Genomic DNA, 19,000 nt, shown 5'->3' with positions numbered 1-19,000 from the left:
GCTAAGTTCAACGTCGTATGCTTAATAATATACTCTACAATCAAACGATTCTGAGAACACCAAACGCTTAAATTACTACCTCGTTCAGGTGCCCCTAAAGTCTATAGGTACTCTACTATTAAATATACCTATTTACTTGTACACCGTAAGCCTTGGCTAGGCCTTAGTAAGCTAAGCACCTGTATACCTCGTCATCTATCTCGATCAACAATCAAGCGATTCCTATGTTCAAAATTCCTCTAGCGCTATCGAGCAAGACGTTGTATCCTAATTTCGAGGGAGAACGCCCGCAAAAGAGTCCGATTTTGCCGAAATTGGAGGGCTGAACACTATAATTCCTAACTATAAAGCTTCATCTTTCTTGGCGAATACAGTGTTCAACGTATCCCTAATTTAAACAGCCAATACGTTACCTGGCTTAGAGGAGAAGCTTACCAGTAGAGAATGGTGTAAGTTAAGGTTTATGTGAAGAATATTTATCAAATAGTTTAGGCTAGAATATAGCTCGGAGGGTGTACAAAACTTGTAATTATAGAGCGTAACTTTTCAGAAGGATAGTGTAAGGACCCGAGATGAAATGTTATTCATGTAGTATTGACGAAAAAGTAATAAAGCTAAAAAAAGGAAAGAGAGGTAAGCTCTCATAATTGTTATGGTACAGATAGAACGGACGGTTGTGGGTCATGTGATCAGGCACGTGACTCAGACAACATCGGGTTCGTTACAGATAGCAAGATTATAGAGGTAGTTATACAACGAAATCCTACCTGAAAGCGCTTGAGAAGGGTTTATTGAACACTATGAGCCTAGAACTATATTTCAGCAAGATAACGCTAAAATCCACCGCTCCTATGTTGCTCAGCGATAGTTTAAACATCATAGTATATACGTTATAGAATGGCCACCACACTCGCTAGATCTTAACCCTATTGAACCTGTATAGCGTATACTCAAACGTAAATTATATAAGCTCTATCCTAATCTACTACATTGTAGTACATCTGAGGCAGATTAGAAGCTATTTAGAGAGTGTATATCGGAGGCCTGGGATGTGCTAGATCAAAATAAAATTGATAGTGTAATTAGATCAATGCCTCAGCGTGTAAGCAAGACTCGTAAGGCACATGGCTACTATACTCGGTTTTAGCGATTGAAATTTTGTTATATAATTTATAATTGATTATTCTATCCATGGATATTATAGCAAAATTTGGTACAATAACATTGCATATTGCATGCAATATATATATTTGAATGTAGGGTGGGTAAAATGGCAGAATTACCCGATTAGGCGGTGTCTTCAAACTTATGGCCCAAGATGGTATATAGCAGTATGGAATCTAAAGACAATATATTGAATCGGTTAAGGGGCAAGAACTAGGGTATATTCTTGGAGTTGTATCCTTCTAAGGTTGTCCGAACCTTTCTTTGTTTGCCGTAGCCCATTTAGTGATCGTGCTGCTCTTCGCATGCAACAAGAAAAAGCGATTGAGCAATGGCAAGTAAATAGCAATAACAATAGCAACAGCAATAGTATATCTTTCAGCCGAATGTGGACCTCTATACAGAGTTAAAACAGACAGAAATACACCGTTTACTAAGCAGTATAAAATGTCTCGAATAGGTAATCTTAGCGAAATTGAACAAAATTATACAAAAAAAGAGGGTATACGGATACCCTCTTAACCCGTGGGTTTCCGGAAGCTAGGCCCGCACCCTTCACGGGGCGGGAAATAAACTTCCAGGTTTAGACAGCAGGTGTATAGAGCAACCAATTCTGCAAATTTTCTTGTGGCCCAAGCTTTTTACCACACAAACTTTTACTAAGCCTAGTTAATTAAGCCATGGCAGCTGACGTTGTAAACGATATATTTTTGACCATAAGTCTTTTTTTACAGGAAATTGCACGACCATCGCCCCGAATGCCAATTAGCTTGCGGGCAATTGAGTTCAGCCGCGTTGGCCCCCAATCCCGCCCACCCGGACCTGCATCAACAAGTGAGTTTTTGAGTAGATCCCTGCCTCTTGAGTTTACAAACGGACCCCAGAGTCTGGGCGCTCTAGCCAAATTCTATACAATCATTGCGAGGATCTTTTGACCCCCTATTTATAGCCTCTTACACATGTCACTTAAGAGATTCCAAGTTGCCGTTTTATTGAAAGAAGTGACTCCAATCCCAACTTGAGAATCGCAAAAGGAGAAATGGCGAGGAATAGCTCGATACGAGAGAACATTGAGCTGTCAATAAGTTCTAAGAGCAATCGGAGTTCCGAGCCCCTTGTTCGGTCCAAAATCCAAGACATATCCGGTGAAATGACACAAAACTACAACCTACGAGATTATGGAGATTTTGAGAACAGACTTCCACGAAAGAGCAGCCCGAGGGGCCTTTTTCAAGGATGGAAGTTCACTCTTTTTCTGGCTTTCACAGCAAGTGCTATGGTATTATTGTTCAATTTTGCCTTCCTCATTTTCACAGCCACCCGCACCCAGCAGGGTAAGGATGCTGCGTTGTCAAGAGGAGACTGCGAAAGAGTACACCAACTGAGTACTGGATACCATTGGATCATCAACGTGCTCAGCACCATTCTACTCGCCGCAAGTAATTTCGGGATGGTACGAAAATAATTTATACGGAACCTGCCTGAAATATGCTAATTATCTATAGCAATGCTTGGTAGCTCCAACGAGAAATGACGTTGATCGAGCTCATAAGGGCCTGCGGTGGCTAGATATTGGGGTACCGAGTATCCGCAATCTATTCCGTGTCTCATCAACACGCTCGGTTCTGTGGCTCTTCTTGTTTTTTTCATCGCTGCCACTCCACATCTTTTACAATTCTGCAATTTTTTACCAGACTGCAGTCCCTGCTTACGACATATTTGCCGGGCCAGAAGGTTTGGATCAACTCGATTGGTCAGACGTCTACTTGTCCAGCCCATTCGACAATTCAACTCTAAGAGCGTCTCTCAATGGCCTCTTTCACGCCGCCAAAATCGGGAACTTGAAGTACTTAGATAGCGCAGACTGCGTTACAGCTTTTGCTCAAACCTACCAAACGACCTATGGCAAGGTCCTCTTGGTTACCCAAAATGACACGAAGGGCTTGTACACTTTCATTGGCTCAAACAGTGTATATCATCCACCTGTTTCTGGGCTGGGCGACCTGTATGGGGCGATGTCTGCTTATAAATGGCTGTGTCCAGCAAACGCCCAGGAAGATGATTGCAGTAAAAAGGGGAGCTCTGTGCCCTACAAATTGGCGACAGAGAATAACTGGAAGGTGTCTACTTCCCGGTCTCAAGAATTTTGGGATTATTGGTCACCCGATGAATATACCTACAGCGATTGGTTGTCCCATGATTATGGAACCTACAACAATTTCTTGTCTGATTCATCCGATGTTCAATCTAGGGTCCGATACTGTCTGGCAGAACCTACACCACAAAATTGCAGTCTGCAGTATTCTGTGCCCCTAACAGTGGGCACAGTTATCTGTAATATTGTGAAGACATTCGTTTTACTTTACATCTGGCTCGGGATAAAAGAGACTCCTCTCTTGACTGTTGGCGATGCCATCGCATCCTTCCTTCGCCGCCAGGATCCATATTCTAAGGGGATGTGTTTTCCAACCACTGGAACCGGGGTATACATACCCGCTACTCATGCCACCCCCCTTCGCTTCATGACACTCAGTTTCGCCAGCCTGTGGCCTTCAGTAAAAAACGGAATCGCTGGGGGTCCGCTGTCTCCAGTCGTTGGGGCTTCTTCATTTTCTTGTAAGTTTTGCAGTCGTTTCTTTACAAGCAACGGCATTTATCAAGCATAAACTTACAAACCTATCTAGTTGGATACTTGCTATCATGATCTGCATCCTCCTTCTAGTCCTATCCATCGTCGGAATTACCAGTGGCGGTCTTGGGCAGCTTGGTGCTATCTCCTCCGATACAATCCTCAGTGTTGAGAACTCTGGTGAAAGCCTCGTTACGACTTCTCTCGTCGCCAATCTGCCACAGCTGATATTTTCATTCCTTTATGTCGCTTACAACAGCCTCTTAACTTCAATGTGTCTCTCCGCCGAGTGGGACCGCTTTGGTAACGATCGCAAGGGGTTACGCGTCTCCCATAGCCCAAAGCTTGCCCAACGGAGCAACTATTTTCTTTCAATTCCGTATCGATTTGCGATGCCGCTGATTGTGACTTCCGCCATTCTGCATTGGCTTGCTTCACAAAGTCTTTTTGTGATCGCAATTGAGGCATATGACACGAAATTACAGAGGGACTCTGCAAACAATGTATATGCTTGTGGGTACTCTCCAGTCGCAATCCTTAGCGGGGTGTGCATCGCGACTGCTATGTTTCTTGGTTTAATAGTTATAAGTCTCCGGCGATTTGAGTCAGAGATTCCCGTGGCTTCGAACTGCAGCATAGCTATTGCTGCGGCGTGTCATCCACTATATAATCCGAACGTGAATTCAGCGGATCCGGGGGTGGGGAGAGAGACACAAGGTACAGAGGATATAGAGTCCGAGCAAGAAGAGGAGGATATGGCACTATTACCTGTGAAATGGGGATCTATACCGATCGATGGGCCCGTGGGTCATTGTAGCTTTACTTCTGTTGAGGTATATCCACCCGAGGAAGGGAAGGAATACCAATAATGTCTTTAAAGGGAAAAAAACACCCAACTTAGTAGTGTAACGACCATAATAAATTTGCATACCATGCTGCCCCGCAACCGGCTTAAATTACGGTTTCTGAAGCCATATTACATGATTTTAATCCCAAGATAGGATCGTACCTCAATGTGAAAGGCAGTTTCTTCGGAATACTGTCTCTCACTAAAATATATATGAAACGCTGTGTAGAATCAATGAGGCGATCAGCTCCTTCTAGATGACGATCCGCCAACCCGCGCCGCGACTGCGGGCGATGTTGTGATTATGGGGCACGAGTCAGGTCAGGTTGTATTTTAGAGATTGGAGATGGTTCATAGCGTTATATCTCGAGAGAAGGTCGAGATCAACAACCCAGATTATAGTATTATTTTACTACTATATAAAGTTCTTCAAGGCTATGTCTAGTACATACGACCATAGGGTGTGGAGAACAGGGCTTCCCGTCCGCTCAGCCGTACTTAAGCCACACGCCGGCAGGTTAGTAGTATGGTGGGTGACCACATGCGAATCCCTGCTGTTGTATGTTTTGTTTTTGGATTTTTTTTGTTGAAAACATGTTTTGGTAGGTAACTATTGTTTGAATCCGAACTTACTAAGTTAAAATCCTTGATTGCCTCACAAGTCACAGCCCACGGGTGTTGTATAATGAGCCTACCAGTAACCACCTAGGCATCTGCTGGACATCAAATACTTGCTACTAAAGGACACTACAGGACATTGTAGATATATAGACTAGAATAAACAGAGTTTGGCTTTCCCAATGGTGTAATAGTATATTTTACTTCTGTTGAGGTATATCCACCCGAGGAAGGGAAGGAATACCTAGGTATCAATAATGTCTTTAAAGGGGGGAAAAATGAGAACCTACGGAATGTCGCCGTGAGCGCGATGCAGGACTAGTACGGAGTATTTAATTTGGAATCAGTGAACGGCTAGTCATTTCAAGTTAATGATTCTTACAGTGTACTACTAGTACGTGACATGTATTCCAAAGTCTCCGCCGGGACCTTACTCACCTCCTACACTCCCTTTCTAATACAACAATCTACTAACAATCTACTAACAATCTACTAACAATCTACTACACACGTACTACATTCCTTACACTAGTGTTTCAGGTGGTGGCAGACCTACCAATGATGTACACCTCACTTCACCCAAGAGGGTCAGAGAGCGACTCTCGTACGACGGAGTATGAGCCTCAACCCGAGCGAACTCACCCATTTTCGCCCTTGGAATTCATATCTACTCATTAGATTATTACGGCGAACACTGAAGAGCGACAACAATACAATCCTCATTCCCTTAAATTAACTTAATTGATACCGCTGCATTATAGAGAATGATGGTACTATACTGTTTGGTATGGGGTTTTGCTTACTGATTCCGCCCATGCTAATGATAGTTCTCCTAGAATGTTCACGGGTGTTGCCCAGCTCATCACACATACTGAGATTCGCGGACATATTAAGTTAGTGCATTAAGCATAATTGAGGAAGTAGAGTCTGTAAAAAAAATCAGATATTATGTAAGGCAGATATGACGGAGTTTGGGGAATACACTGTACCTTGTTTCCTTGAAACGTTCAATGCAGGATGACGTTGTTTTAATGGAAGTGACAGGCTCGTGCACCATACACAAGCACTAGCTAAGCAACACGGCAGATGTGAAGAAGCAATGACCTATCCACACGATGTGGGCTGGCATGATGTCATTCGATTCAGTCTCTACATATGGATGATAAAAGTGAATCATGTCCTTAATGACCGGGACTTTGGTTCTCAGCCTTCATCTGAGCCCCCACAGCTGGCCCTGCAACAAAGCAATCTAAAGACTATGTGTCTACTATATTGTTCTTCTTAGTACCAAGTATATTCGGCACTTTGCCACCTGCAGATCCCTGTTTCACGAACGATATCACCTTCCCCGCCTCCGTCAAAACATAATGTCGTACCGCGACGACTACCGCGATGACCGCCGCGATGGCGCCGATGGCCGCAATCGTGGATATGCTGCAGATTATTATGATGAGCACCCCGATAGTCGGCGATACGATGCACAGCGCGACTATGGCTCACGACAGGCACGCCGTCCACAACACGAATTTCGACGTCGGGCATCGTCAATTGGAGGGGACCCTTCTTACCACCTAGGAAATCGTTCCCAACGGGACTCATATCGCCCATACAAAGGTTCATATGCGTCGCTCAAGATTCATAGAATACTCTGCTGACTGGAAGACCCGTAGATTCTGAACGGCCCAGCGGCTCTTCATCTAGGCCCAGCCGCTCATCCCGCGATCAAAATCGTCGCCAATCCACGGGCCAGGCTTCGAGAGTCAATGGCGACCAAGACCGGCATAGTACTCGTGATGAAGGCCCCAGTGACAGCGACCGTGATAAAGGCCACAGTAGCTTCCTAGGCGAAAAGGGCAGGCAGCTTTTAATGCATGCTGCTCTTCCCCTCGTCGCCGCCGGTGCTGCAGAGGCCTTGCGGGCGCGCAAGGAGCCTGGAGAATGGAAGGGAGACAAAGGGAAGCATGTTCTGACGGCAGCTGTCACCAATGGATTGGTTAATAAGGATCCAAGCAAGCCTCAGAAACACCATATCATGGATACTACACTTCATGGCTTACGTGAAGGTGCCCCTAACCGTGAAGAGAGAGCTGAGCTTCAGCGTCGGGTTGGCGGAAGCCGTACATCGAGCAATCTGAAGAAAGTTGCTGTCGCAGGTGTGGTGGCCTTCGCGGGAAAGGAGCTCTATGACCGATATGGCCGCTCGCGATCTGTGGCACGAGACTACAGCGATGACCCTTACAGCTCGAAGAAACGCAGTCAGAGTGTCTCGGATGACCGGCACCGTGGAATGAAGTCTCCGGACTATGAAGAAAGCGATGATCAGAGAAGCACTCGATACAAAGACAGGAATGGTCAATCCAACCAGTGGGAAAGTTATCCTAGTCGCGACCGCGACTACAGGAATTGGGATTATGGCTCTGATGGGTATTCGGACTCGGATATGGAAAACAACTATCATGGAGATGATTACGGGCGACAACAAAGCTCTCGAGATCTGGCCCGACCACGTTCCTTGAACAGGTACCCTGATAATCACCCACATGGGGACTGGTCGAGCTCCGAGGGCGATTCGGATTTGGAGCTAGCTCAGATGAAAAGGAAAATGGAAAAGAAAATGGACCGTGATGTGCTGTTAACCTCCGGGCTAGCCACTGCGGCAACCGTTCACGCCGCTCACAAAGTCTACGGCTCAGTTAATAAGCGCAAGCAACGCGCGGCTCAGCTGGAAGATGGCGAGATCACGGCCGATGAGGCGCGCAAGGAGCGCATTAAAGCCAACACGATTGATGCGGCGAGTATCGGTCTCGCCGCGCTGGGTATCAAGGGTGCGTATGGAGAGTGGAAAGAAGCGAACGATAATCGCAAGGAGACACAAAATTTTAAACACGAGCGTTATCGTCATGGAGAACAACGCGAACTGGAGCGCAATCGCAATCGCAGATACTCTTAATCATCTTGTATGAGATACGTATAAAGAGTCTTTATCTAGCACTTGGCATCAATCTAGCTACCGCGTAGTTCTCTATGCTGGGCCCCGAAAGACAATCCCATAAAATTGGCACAACGCTAATATTCTCAGCACTGGGGCCTGATCCGACATATTGTGGGCATTCATTCTTCCGAAGCCAACATAGCTTCAAATTCAGCGTCAACCCTTTCATACTCGGCTTTCCTCTCAGACGCCGCGTCTATGAAGGGCTGCAACTTCGCATCGTACTCTTCCGGCGACAGGGATAACAATTCCATATGTTCTTCTCTTGTGAGCTTCCTCGCGCCATTAAGAATGCCTTCTTCAAATCCAACCATTCCAAGCATTCTTGCAGTATCTTGAATGCTAGCGCTCCTGCGAGTCTCGATAACAGTGGGGTCGCTCGCCTGCGGCACAATGTATTCAAAAGGATCGGCCCAGAGAGTGTAGAAAATCACACTAGGTTCTTGGATAAAGCCAGGCTTATCAATGACCACTGTAAAGAAGTGATGAGGCGCTAGGGGCGAAGTACGTTCGCCAAAGCTTTGCGGTAATATGCGAATTTGCTCATTTTGCTCAGGTCTATGTATAGCACCGACGTGAAAGTCATTAGATGGAGCAGATAGAAGAGAGGACAAAGATGAGGATTCGGGAATACGGAACTCAAAGTATACCGTTTTTGAGTCGGGGAGGTGGGAGACAATGCCAGCTGTAAATGTGCGTGCTGTTGTCTCTAGCAGTGTAGGCATGGTATGATTGTTCTCAGCGATATCCGCGAGAAAGGAGAGGTAGATCACATATTGGAGATCCGAGTCATATTGCCCATCCGAAATGTTGTTCGTAACAGTCAAAATTCGACTTTCGGATCTCCAAGCAAGATGAAATATATTTGGGTCCACAGATTGAACTTCCGAAGCTAGCTGCTGCTGCTCTAAAATCTCTTGAATATGCTGTAAAGAGGATGTCTCATCGAGTGATGCGGGCGGGGGCGGTTCGTGGAGTCCGTAATCGATTTGCCCATACTCATATTTTGACCATCGTCGATGCATAAGATTATAGATATCATGTATCATGCCGGTCTGATTATTCGTAATACTGACATTTATATCGCGGACATCTGGGTTGACAAAAGCATAGCCATCCACAAAAGTTTCAAAATCAGTTGGTGGTTCTTGAAGGCTTTTAAGAATATCCAGCTTCTTGACTGCAGATGGGAGATTCCGATCGAAATAAATCCACCAGGGACCTGTTCCATCCTGGTCCTTCGCAAACGTCGCCTGTAGGTAGCTGTTCGACGTGAGGAGGAAACAGAAGCCAGACATATCATCTGAGAAAGGGGTTTGCATTGTTGGAATCAACGGGGGAAGATATTTCCCCTCATCACACTCATGTTGTTCGGCGTGAAGACGTTTTTGATGAGTGATTTCACGGCGCTGATGCTCCACACATGCGAGTGCATCCGGTGGATTGTACGAGTAGATCTCCAAGAAGGGGGGCATGGGGACATTAAAGCAGAGATATGAGTACAGATTATTGAGAGCCTCCGGTTGAGTCAGAATAGGAATTGTACTATACACTTGAACTCGGTAGTCCTCAACTTCATCCAGGTTAGAGAAGTTGGATTCGGTAGCCCACTTCCCCAGAATGACAGTGTTCCCTTGATGATCGACATATTCCCGTTGCAACAACCCTTCGTAGATGGAAGGAACTGGATCTCGTGCAGTCTGAGCTGTTCGCGCCATAGTGGTTGAATGGTGGTTCGTCCAGAGGTTGGAAGGGCTAAGGAGCGCTCCGCTAGAGCGGGGAGGCGACTAGTAGTAGGACAAACTTGGCTAGGCCATCAACATACAACAATATCTGTTGTATGCTCAGGTGTTTTTTTTGCATTTTTTTACCTAGGTACTCTCTACCTAGGTATGGAGACAGGCCCAGATACCTATGAAACCACATCATGACTCATGATCATCAGTACTCATCGGATGAGTACTGATGAGGTGTATATATTCCAAGGTGACCTATGCTAGTAGCAATATATCACAACTAGCTGTAGAACGAATTCAACCTTGGAAATCCATGGATCATTGGTGCATGCCAGGCGGCCACAAGAAAACTTGAAATATGGACAGAGAACTTAAATTGAACCAAAACTAAGGAGTGTGCATCCGAATGTCAACTTTTTGAATATTCAACCTTGAAATACGAGCCCACTACCTCTATTGGCTACCAGTAAACATCGAAATGCCTACCGGTTTTATATCTACAGGTGGACTCAATCACAGGAAAGAACCCGACCAATCCGCGACCTTTACATATGCGGGCGCAAACCTGGGGTAGAAGAAGCCTTCGACATCATTACATCTAGAAAGGAGTCGGGAAAACCACCTCGCTCGGGAACGCCGATTGGATAGCGCGCCAAGTCTAGACTCGGCCCCGAGTCACCAGCAACCGGAAACGGCTTAAGTACTAGACACAAGGGATACTACGTAGGGGGTGGGCATACATGTGAAATGGACATGGGCTGAGGGTTTAATAGGATCGTCAGTATTTACCACGTGCTCATCAGCGAAGCAAGGCTCAATCGCGAACGGTCCAGACTAATGTACTGTCATATGCAGACCATTCACGAGTCCAGCTGGGACATTCCAAACAAGGCAGCCTTCTAGAAGCCCTGTATCCTTCTGGAGGGGGCACAGCCTTTGCAGTGGCGCCTTCCTCGGGCGCAGCTGGCAGGTTTAAGAACGAAACAGGCCGGGAATGGCGCCACTAGACTGCATCAATTGGCCGGAAGATCGCTGCGCTATCGTCGACGGAGGATCGGGAAGGCGCAGATGTGGTTCTCGGGCTGATGGTCTAGCTCTCCACGGAAGGCCCCTTAAAATGAAGGCGCAAAGTCAATGCAAGCGGGAGGCGTGTCATGCGCCGGTGCCCTGCAGCAGTTCCTTTGGTGGGTACGAGAGCTCGTTCGAGACGTCTCGAAGGTAGAGGATCGTCCGTGGTGAGATGAGATGGGATGATCTTGCTGCTAGCTTGGTCATGGCATTCCAATTGTCGGAGTCTGGTCGCTTCGCCGAGAATGTTGGCGAAATCCAAGCATTGCGGCGATACCAGGATGCAGCCACATGCTTTCTTGGAAATGCTTGACGGTCTTGGGGGTTCCAAACGAGAGAGGCAAGCACTGACAAGCACCATCAAGCAATGTGCAAGCAATGTACAAGCAATGGCAAGCATCACATTGAATCATCACTACTCGTATAGGGCAACCGGAGCAGCCACCCGAAGTATGCAGCGATTATGCAGCTACCGCAGCATGCGACAAGACCGGGTGAACCAATATGCTGGACCCGTGCTTCCGACAGGCCTCGTGTTTCGCGTTTGACCCATGCGAGCCAGACTGATCGATGGGAGTTGCGAGGACGGTTTGGTAGACAGGGGCGGACGACGTCAGGTCCGGACAGGACCATGTGCTCCCAGCGGGGCCTCTGGTTGGTCGATGGGTGTTATACAATGTGTCCAATCATGGGGGCGCTGACCCCAGATATCGGTTAGCGCCGAGTTAAACCGTCATCCCCCACTCTGCTCGCGTGCATTGATAGACCGAGGCGGATGCATTAGCACCGCAGGGCGATGATTTCCATATGGAGGATAGTCTTTGGGATTGTAGTTTATAGCGGGGGCCGAAGGTGGTACGTCAAACCTAGGATTGGGACACGCGACACTCGGGGCTTGGACCCTTTGGGCAAAGACGTTGATAGTCATTGATAGACGGTGATTCCCCGGAGCATAGCCACGCATTTGGATAGAAGGCAGAAGCCGATCCATGATGTCTAGTCTTGGCAGACCTGCAGGCGTGACAATGCACTGGTAGGATGGCGGAATGGCGGGATATGTCCATGGGTGATCATCTGCATGATGACACTAGTGTCAGTAGAATACCGTAGTGTGTGCTGTCATGTTTTTTTTTAGCATCTGTGAATTAGACGAGAATTCGACAAGAATTCGACAAGAATCGGCAGTTACCTTGGCAGATAGGTGGTTACCGAAATGCTGGGCAATGGGCAAGCAAAGGTACGAGTAAAATAAGACCTAAGACCGGACCGGCTATAGCGCACGCGACAGCAGGATGTGAAGGTGGGATTAAGCGGGGGCGAGATGAGCAAGATGGGCAGGTTGAGGTTTGCGCGAGCGAGAGGATCCACACCCGCAGATCTGGGCGGTCCACAATGTGCAGGCGGTGAGGGGAAATCCAGGGCAACTCTTACACATGCGGCGTAGACTTGGGCGGCTGCGAACAATTCTGCCACCACGTGCGGGACTGATTGGCTGACGGGCGCCCCATAATTTCCATCGGATCCAACTTTTCTTTTCCATTTTCCTCTTTTCTGCCCCACTCGTCGCTGCTGTTTTCGTCTAATGACCCCCCGACTCTCGACTCTTGACCTGGGCAAAATGGAAATTCCGCTGGGAAAAAAAAGAAAAACTAAAAAAAGAGGAAGACCTGGGTGGAGCTTGCCACTCTTGCTTAACACCGATATTTCTCGGCGCAAGTTGTGCTCGCTCGCCCCGGTCTTCCCGGTCTTTCCTTTCTACTTCATATAAAAAAAAGTCCCACGCCCACCTGCCCCAACTTTTCGTTTCGATAGCTACGCCTCACACACCTCGTGGTCTCGCGACCTTCCCTCCTCCTCCTCCCTCCTCCCACGTGAGATCTTGAACCTTCTTCATCCTCACTCGATCTTCTTCTCCACACAGCCAACTTCCCCGGAAGTCAATTCACCATGGCTGATTACGGTCCACGTGCCCCTCATGGGCCTGATATGTCCGGCACACACAACCCGCTGATGGATATGGATATCAATGAGAAGGGTGCCTTCGACAGCTTGATTCGTCCCGAGGACAGCTACAGCCCCGAGGGTGTCTACTGGGCCGATATGCCATTGGGCCAGAAGATCAAGTTCGTCAGCTCATATGATGCTGGCGAGGCCCGTCGCGAGTTGAGTGGCATTTGGGATATGATGAAGGAGGACCCTCTCTCGCCCGTATCCTACTACTTCCGCAACATGGTTCTGCCCGGCGCCGGTCTCGGTCTCGAGGGTTACGTCCTGTTCTCCATTGGTAACATTAAGCCGCTCTTCCAAAAGACTTTCCCCGATTGCTGGAAGGACAACCTGATCTGCGACAAGCAATGGTTGAATGCGGTCGACTATCTGGAAATCATTGGTATTATCGTTGGCCAGATCTTGGTCGGTTTCGTTGGTGACTGGTAAGCCTCTACTGTGGAGCGGGAGAACCCGAATTGGTGTGATCTCAATGCTAATTCCAATACAGGATTGGCCGTCGTTGGGGTCTGATTCAGGATGCCACCATTATGTTTATCGGTTTGATCATGTTGACCGCCGCCTGGGGTGTTACTCAGAACGGTTGGGTGATTTGCTATGCCTGGTCTCTCTTCTTCTACAGTGTCGGCGTTGGTACGTTCCATTCTTTGACAACCTTCTAGAAGGCAGCCACTTGCCCGAGCTATGAGCTAACTTTGCATAGGTGGCGAGTACCCCATGACCGCCACCAGCGGTATGGAAAACGCTGTTGGTTCTGGAAAGATCTCAACTAAGGACGATCGCCTCCATCGTGGCCGCAAGGTTACCAGCGCTTTCCTCATGCAGGGCTGGGGCCAATTCTTCAACCAGGTCCTTCTGATCATCTTGCTGCTTTGCTTCCACCACGGCAGTGGCAACAACCCATACTCGCCCGTTTCCACCCAATGGACCTACCGCATTTCCTTCGCTCTCCCCGCCGTCGGCACCCTGTGGCTTGTCTACTACCGTGCCTACCACATGAAGGCCGCTAGCAAGCAACTCACTGCTGCTAAGAAGAAGGCCGCTGTCACCGGATACGATGTCGACTCTCTGCGTCTTACCTTCAAGTACTTCGGTCCTCGTCTTCTGGCCACTGCCGGTGGTTGGTTCGCCAATGACGTCTTCTTCTACGGAAACAAGCTCTTCCAGAGTGAGTTTATTGGAGTTCTGAGCCCTGGCTCTAGCTCCGTGATGCCAACTTGGCTGTGGAATTTGGTCAATGTTGGTGTTTCTCTGGTTGGCTATTATATGGCTTCTTTCTTCATCGACAACAAGCTGTACGGCCGAAAGTGGATGCAAACCGTTGGCTTCATGATGTGTTTCATTCTCTTTGTCATCCCTGGCTTCCACTACGAGTACTACACTCGCCCTGAGAACATCAAGTCTTTCCAGACCATGTACTTCCTCAGCTCCTTCTTCAACCAGTTTGGTCCCAACTGTGTCTCCTTCCTGGTTGCCGCCGAGGTCTTCCCGACCCCCATTCGTGCCACCGCCCACGGTCTCTCCGCCGCGGCCGGTAAGAGTGGCGCCCTCCTGGCTTCCGTGCTCTACAACTACATCGACACTCAGACCAAGTTCTACGTCGTTCCCTGGTTCGGCCTGGCCGGTGTTGTTCTGACTCTGGCTTTCCTGCCCGATACCACCGGTCTGGACCTCAAGGAGCAAGAACGCCGCTGGCAATTCCTCCGCCAAGGTCGTGAAGAGGACTATCACGGCGCTGCTGTGCACCCCAAGCATCTGTCCTGGTACGAGCGTTTCGTCCTGCGCAAGGGCCGCTACTACGATGCCGAGCTAGACTACCAGCAAAAGGTCGAGGAATACCGTGCCGAGTGGGAAGCCGCCATGGCCCAGAAGGTCACCGAGAACGAGAAGGGCAACGAGGACAACTTCGATGATACCGATGACTCTCTTCTTGAGGGCCACGTCCACACATATTTCCACCGCACCAGCCCCATGTTCAAGGGTATGGAGAAGCCAGCCAAGCACGACAACTTCGCTCTACCCCCGGCTGCGGAATCGGACGAGACTTTCGCCAATCAACAAGGACACAATATCTCCGGTGGAAGAATGGAGACTAGCGAGCGGACGGAGCATTTTTCCAGCTCGAATGAGAAATCTGCCCAACAATGATTGGGTTGATATATTTGCATGGCGTTTTGCTTTTTTTTTATATGGGTTTGGTTGGGTCTTTGCTTCTTTTGTTTGGGACTTGCAAAAATTTTGGGATATCCCCCTCTCCAGTGACCGAGCGTTGTCACTGTTCCATTTTTGGACATTGCATGGATTGAATTGCATGATGATGCGGGCCGTCGTCGCCTGCTTGTAATTAGATGTTGATACCTACATATTCACATTGATGAATGATCATTGCTTTGGCTTGACAATATCTTCTGATCTTTCCCTTAAACTTATCTCCAAATGGTAGACAAAACCTAAACTAAGTTTGTCACCTTCGTTATCAGTTTTAACACTCAGCAAGCGTCTGCGTACAAGTGATCGAGGCGGCCACCGAGGCGGCCACCGAGGCGGTCAAAATAGATACGGACAAATAATTATCCCCGCCAACTATCAAACGCGAACAAGGTACAAGTACATATTCCCAAGCACAGCAGGCACAGAAAAACAGATGAGAGTATTCGCATTTGGATCCAACGGATCAGGCCAATTGGCCATCGGCCACACCGAAGACGTCTCCACACCAACAGAATGTCTCTTCACCACCCCCGCACCAACCGACAAGATCACGAAGATCGTCGCGGGGGAAACCATACTCTCCTCCTCACGGAATCAGGACATGTCTATACTGCAGGATGCAACACCGACAAGAGATGCGGACCATCCCAGAGCCCACACTATCAAGATAAAAACGAGCGCGAACCCTCCCAAACCGAAGAGAACATCCTTCGTTTCCGCCGGCTGATTCTCACTGACCGCGTTACTGCCAAGGACATTGATACATTCAAATGTATCTCTGCAACATGGGAGGGAAGTATCCTCGTCCCATCTATGGCAGATAAAATCTTTGTCTTGGGCTCGACGCCAAAGGGTGAATTAGGTCTAGGCAAAGATCTCGCCGCTAGGACCCCGACCCAGGCCTTCGTTAAACCGGGTCTCACGATTCCGAACTTCCCTCCTGCCGGTACGACGATTGTCTCGGTAGCGAGTGGGATGGGTCACACTGTGGCTATCCTTTCTAATGGTCAAGTCTATGGTTGGGGCGGATCGAGGAAGGGTCAATTGGGTGCTTCACTTAAGGATGAGAAGATTGTTTGGAGTCCTGCTCAGGTCGGGGGCGTTCCGTTCTTTGCTACTGGTGCGGTCTGTGGACGCGAGTTTACCGTTGTTCTTGGACAGAGAGCTGCGGGGGAGTTTGCTGTGTTTGGCGATGAAGCGAATCGGTGGGGGATTATGGGTATTCCTGATTCTTTACGGGGTTCTTCTCAGGGGAGTGGAAGTGGCCGAAAAGAGTATCTTGATATCGAGGCTAGTTGGCATGGTATTTATGTACATGTTTCCGGCCATCATTCTGATTCTGAGATTGGGCTCGATTCGCTGAATGGGAGTGCTGCAGGTTCGCTTATTGCTTGGGGCCGCAATGATCGTGGCCAACTTCCGCCGCCGAATTTCCCGCCTCTGAGTGAGATTGGCGTTGGTAGTGAGCATGTTCTTGCACTTTTGGAGGATGGCTCTGTCGCAACGTTTGGTTGGGGCGAGCATGGGAATTGTGGACTGGATACAGATGCCCGGGGCAATGTCGCGGGCAAGTATAATTTGATCCCTCTTCCTGATGATGTGCCAGGTGCGAGAGTTGTCGGGGTTAGCGCTGGTTGTGCGACAAGTTGGTTGATTGTGGAGTGAGCGCAAATCAGAAAGCGAACTCATCATCCGCAATCCACAAGGCACAATTTGAAATAATTTGGTTGTTTCCACCAACAACATCCTTCAGTCGAAGAGACCAAACCCACGGACCTATTCATTGTTAGCACGAGTCTGAGCCCAAACACGGAATTGAGCCGTACCTGGGACATGCGCTGTGTTGGAGGGAGACCCATTTCATCACTATCACCTCCCTTACGAGAAGCAGCCGGCTTCGAGAAATCGGGCTCGATATCTCGCAGAACAGGCTCAAATGTCTCCTGTCCTGATGCATCCCAACCGAGAATATCCTGAGGTTCCTCTTCATCCTCGTCATTCATCTCATCCCACTGCCTATCATCATCATGCGGCACAAAAAGACTGTCAAAGTCCATCGACGCAGAAGCCGAAGGCCGATCCATCGTCGACCTAGGCGTAAGATTTTCCTGCGTCGAACCCCCCCTTCAACGGACGAATGGACCGCGCCCGCACAGGCGGCGGGGGCATCTCAGTGCTCGGTGCTACTCGCGGCGTCTCATTCCTTCTGAGAGAAATTGGCGCTGGCGTAGTCGCCGGCGCCGTCGCCGTCGGACGCTGAGATAATTGTGGAATAACCGCCCTCGCCGATGACACTTCTTCCCCGTCTACTTCGCCGCGAGTCATGACCGTGAATTCAGCACGGATGCCCTCGAACTCGTATGCGAGTTGCATTGGCTTGCAGGGGAGAGTGTAGCGTGCTGTAACGGTGGCATTGGCCGTCTCGGCGTGCGCGACAACTGCTTTGAAGTCTTTGAGGTTTATGGCAATGTGCATGTTCTCCTCGATGAGGAATTCCTCGAAATCTTTCCTGTCGCAGGTTACTGATGTGTGGACGGGGTATTTGAGGACCTCTGTGATGTTGTTAGCACTTGATAGTGAATGCACTCCCTGGTATCAATTAGCGGGCGCCGGTCGTACCTTTTCCTTCTGTAATCTTCGTTGTAAAACTGGTGAATGTTGCTTTACCGGCTTCGGCACAGATATCTAACTGTTCAGCCGACATGCTGAAGTGGTCAATGATTTGCTTCAAGAACCGGGGATCAGCAGTCCACTGATTTGTCGTCTTGCTTCTGTCAAACACGGCGTGCTGAATCGCCGCCGGCTCGTAGGTGAGCTTGTATGATTTTATTACGCCTAAAATGTTTAGTCTTCATCGTAGACTTGACTTATTTGGAAAAACTCACCTAAGCCGCAGATCATCTTAACAGTCAACCTGCACTCTGCCTGATTCGAGTCTTCATGGATTTCCATCTCACAGCGCTCGACAGCCGTGTCCTTATTTCGATCGACTCGGCCACGGAAGATAGAAAGAAGTGCCTACACCGGCATTAGTATTGGCGCAGAATACCTAGCCCGGACATGTCTCAACGACTCACCCTAATTAAAATCTGGCAAAAGAACCGCTCCGAGCCTTGACTTTGAGTCTGATACGATCCCCGACCATCCGCGTGCGCCTGAAACGAGTAGCTCTCGAAGAAGGAATCCTTCTCACAAACGAACGAGGCAAATGCCGTTTTCGTGCTATTCAAAGCACTGAGTCGAAGCTTTATAAAGACCATTTTATGTCAGTAAACCATTCCTCAATTCGGCAAGATCGTTTCAAACATACCACACTATGCTCCGCCTCGATGGCAACCGTGTCGCTGAACTTGGAAAGGCATGTGAGGGCATCGTGGAGTTTGATCAGAGCTGGTGGACCCAGGGACAGTGTTAAGCTCGTCATTGCCGATGCAATATGTCATACGAGAGGCCCTGGAGATGCTGGACCATTTAAGTTGCTGATTTGGTTCGTTGGTTCGTTGGTTCGTCACCGCGTCTCGTCGTCGCGTCTAGACGCGGTGATTACTAAGCATGCACTCTTGCCTAAATGAGATAAATGGAAATGGTTTGGATATTGAAACAGTTAGTGAGAGTCCTTGAAACTGCTGGGATCAAATATAATGATACTACGCTCATAGAAGGTCTATCGAAAGACTACAATAGGCCAAAAAATACTTGGTTTTTACCCTCGCGCTAGCTTGGAGGAT

The 19,000-nt window shown here is 48.5% G+C and overlaps 6 protein-coding genes across 6 annotated transcripts; 4 read left to right on the top strand and 2 right to left on the bottom strand.

Moving 5' to 3' along the window:
* Positions 1-2,203: 2,203 nt before the first annotated feature.
* On the top strand, positions 2,204-4,662 carry N7509_001954 (uncharacterized protein; the record flags this gene model as incomplete). The annotated part of the gene is made up of 4 exons (XM_056626591.1): positions 2,204-2,617; positions 2,670-3,647; positions 3,707-3,780; positions 3,849-4,662. The coding sequence occupies 4 exons, from the start codon at positions 2,204-2,206 to the stop codon at positions 4,660-4,662; spliced, it is 2,280 nt and encodes a 759-aa protein (XP_056492386.1).
* A 1,963-nt stretch (positions 4,663-6,625) lies between these two features.
* Positions 6,626-8,208, top strand: N7509_001953 (uncharacterized protein; the record flags this gene model as incomplete). The annotated part of the gene is made up of 2 exons (XM_056626590.1): positions 6,626-6,801; positions 6,960-8,208. 2 exons carry the CDS (start codon positions 6,626-6,628, stop codon positions 8,206-8,208), a joined length of 1,425 nt encoding a protein of 474 aa, XP_056492385.1.
* Positions 8,209-8,369: 161 nt separating this feature from the next.
* On the bottom strand, positions 8,370-9,968 carry N7509_001952 (uncharacterized protein; the record flags this gene model as incomplete). The annotated part of the gene is made up of 1 exon (XM_056626589.1): positions 8,370-9,968. One exon carries the CDS (start codon positions 9,966-9,968, stop codon positions 8,370-8,372), a length of 1,599 nt encoding a protein of 532 aa, XP_056492384.1.
* A 3,033-nt stretch (positions 9,969-13,001) lies between these two features.
* On the top strand, positions 13,002-15,209 carry N7509_001951 (putative MFS phosphate transporter; the record flags this gene model as incomplete). The annotated part of the gene is made up of 3 exons (XM_056626588.1): positions 13,002-13,486; positions 13,552-13,694; positions 13,765-15,209. The coding sequence occupies 3 exons, from the start codon at positions 13,002-13,004 to the stop codon at positions 15,207-15,209; spliced, it is 2,073 nt and encodes a 690-aa protein (XP_056492383.1).
* Positions 15,210-15,785: 576 nt separating this feature from the next.
* On the top strand, positions 15,786-16,937 carry N7509_001950 (uncharacterized protein; the record flags this gene model as incomplete). Its single annotated transcript, XM_056626587.1, has 1 exon — positions 15,786-16,937. The coding sequence occupies one exon, from the start codon at positions 15,786-15,788 to the stop codon at positions 16,935-16,937; it is 1,152 nt and encodes a 383-aa protein (XP_056492382.1).
* An 84-nt stretch (positions 16,938-17,021) lies between these two features.
* On the bottom strand, positions 17,022-18,696 carry N7509_001949 (uncharacterized protein; the record flags this gene model as incomplete). The annotated part of the gene is made up of 7 exons (XM_056626586.1): positions 17,022-17,048; positions 17,099-17,363; positions 17,416-17,824; positions 17,892-18,107; positions 18,158-18,290; positions 18,350-18,517; positions 18,583-18,696. 7 exons carry the CDS (start codon positions 18,694-18,696, stop codon positions 17,022-17,024), a joined length of 1,332 nt encoding a protein of 443 aa, XP_056492381.1.
* Positions 18,697-19,000: the final 304 nt, after the last annotated feature.

Source organism: Penicillium cosmopolitanum (assembly GCF_028827165.1).
Source record: "Penicillium cosmopolitanum strain IBT 29677 chromosome Unknown utg000004l:1.0-4361866.0:1.0-4365735.0, whole genome shotgun sequence".
NCBI lineage: Eukaryota > Fungi > Ascomycota > Eurotiomycetes > Eurotiales > Aspergillaceae > Penicillium > Penicillium cosmopolitanum.
This window is presented reverse-complemented; position numbering and strand designations above follow the sequence as displayed.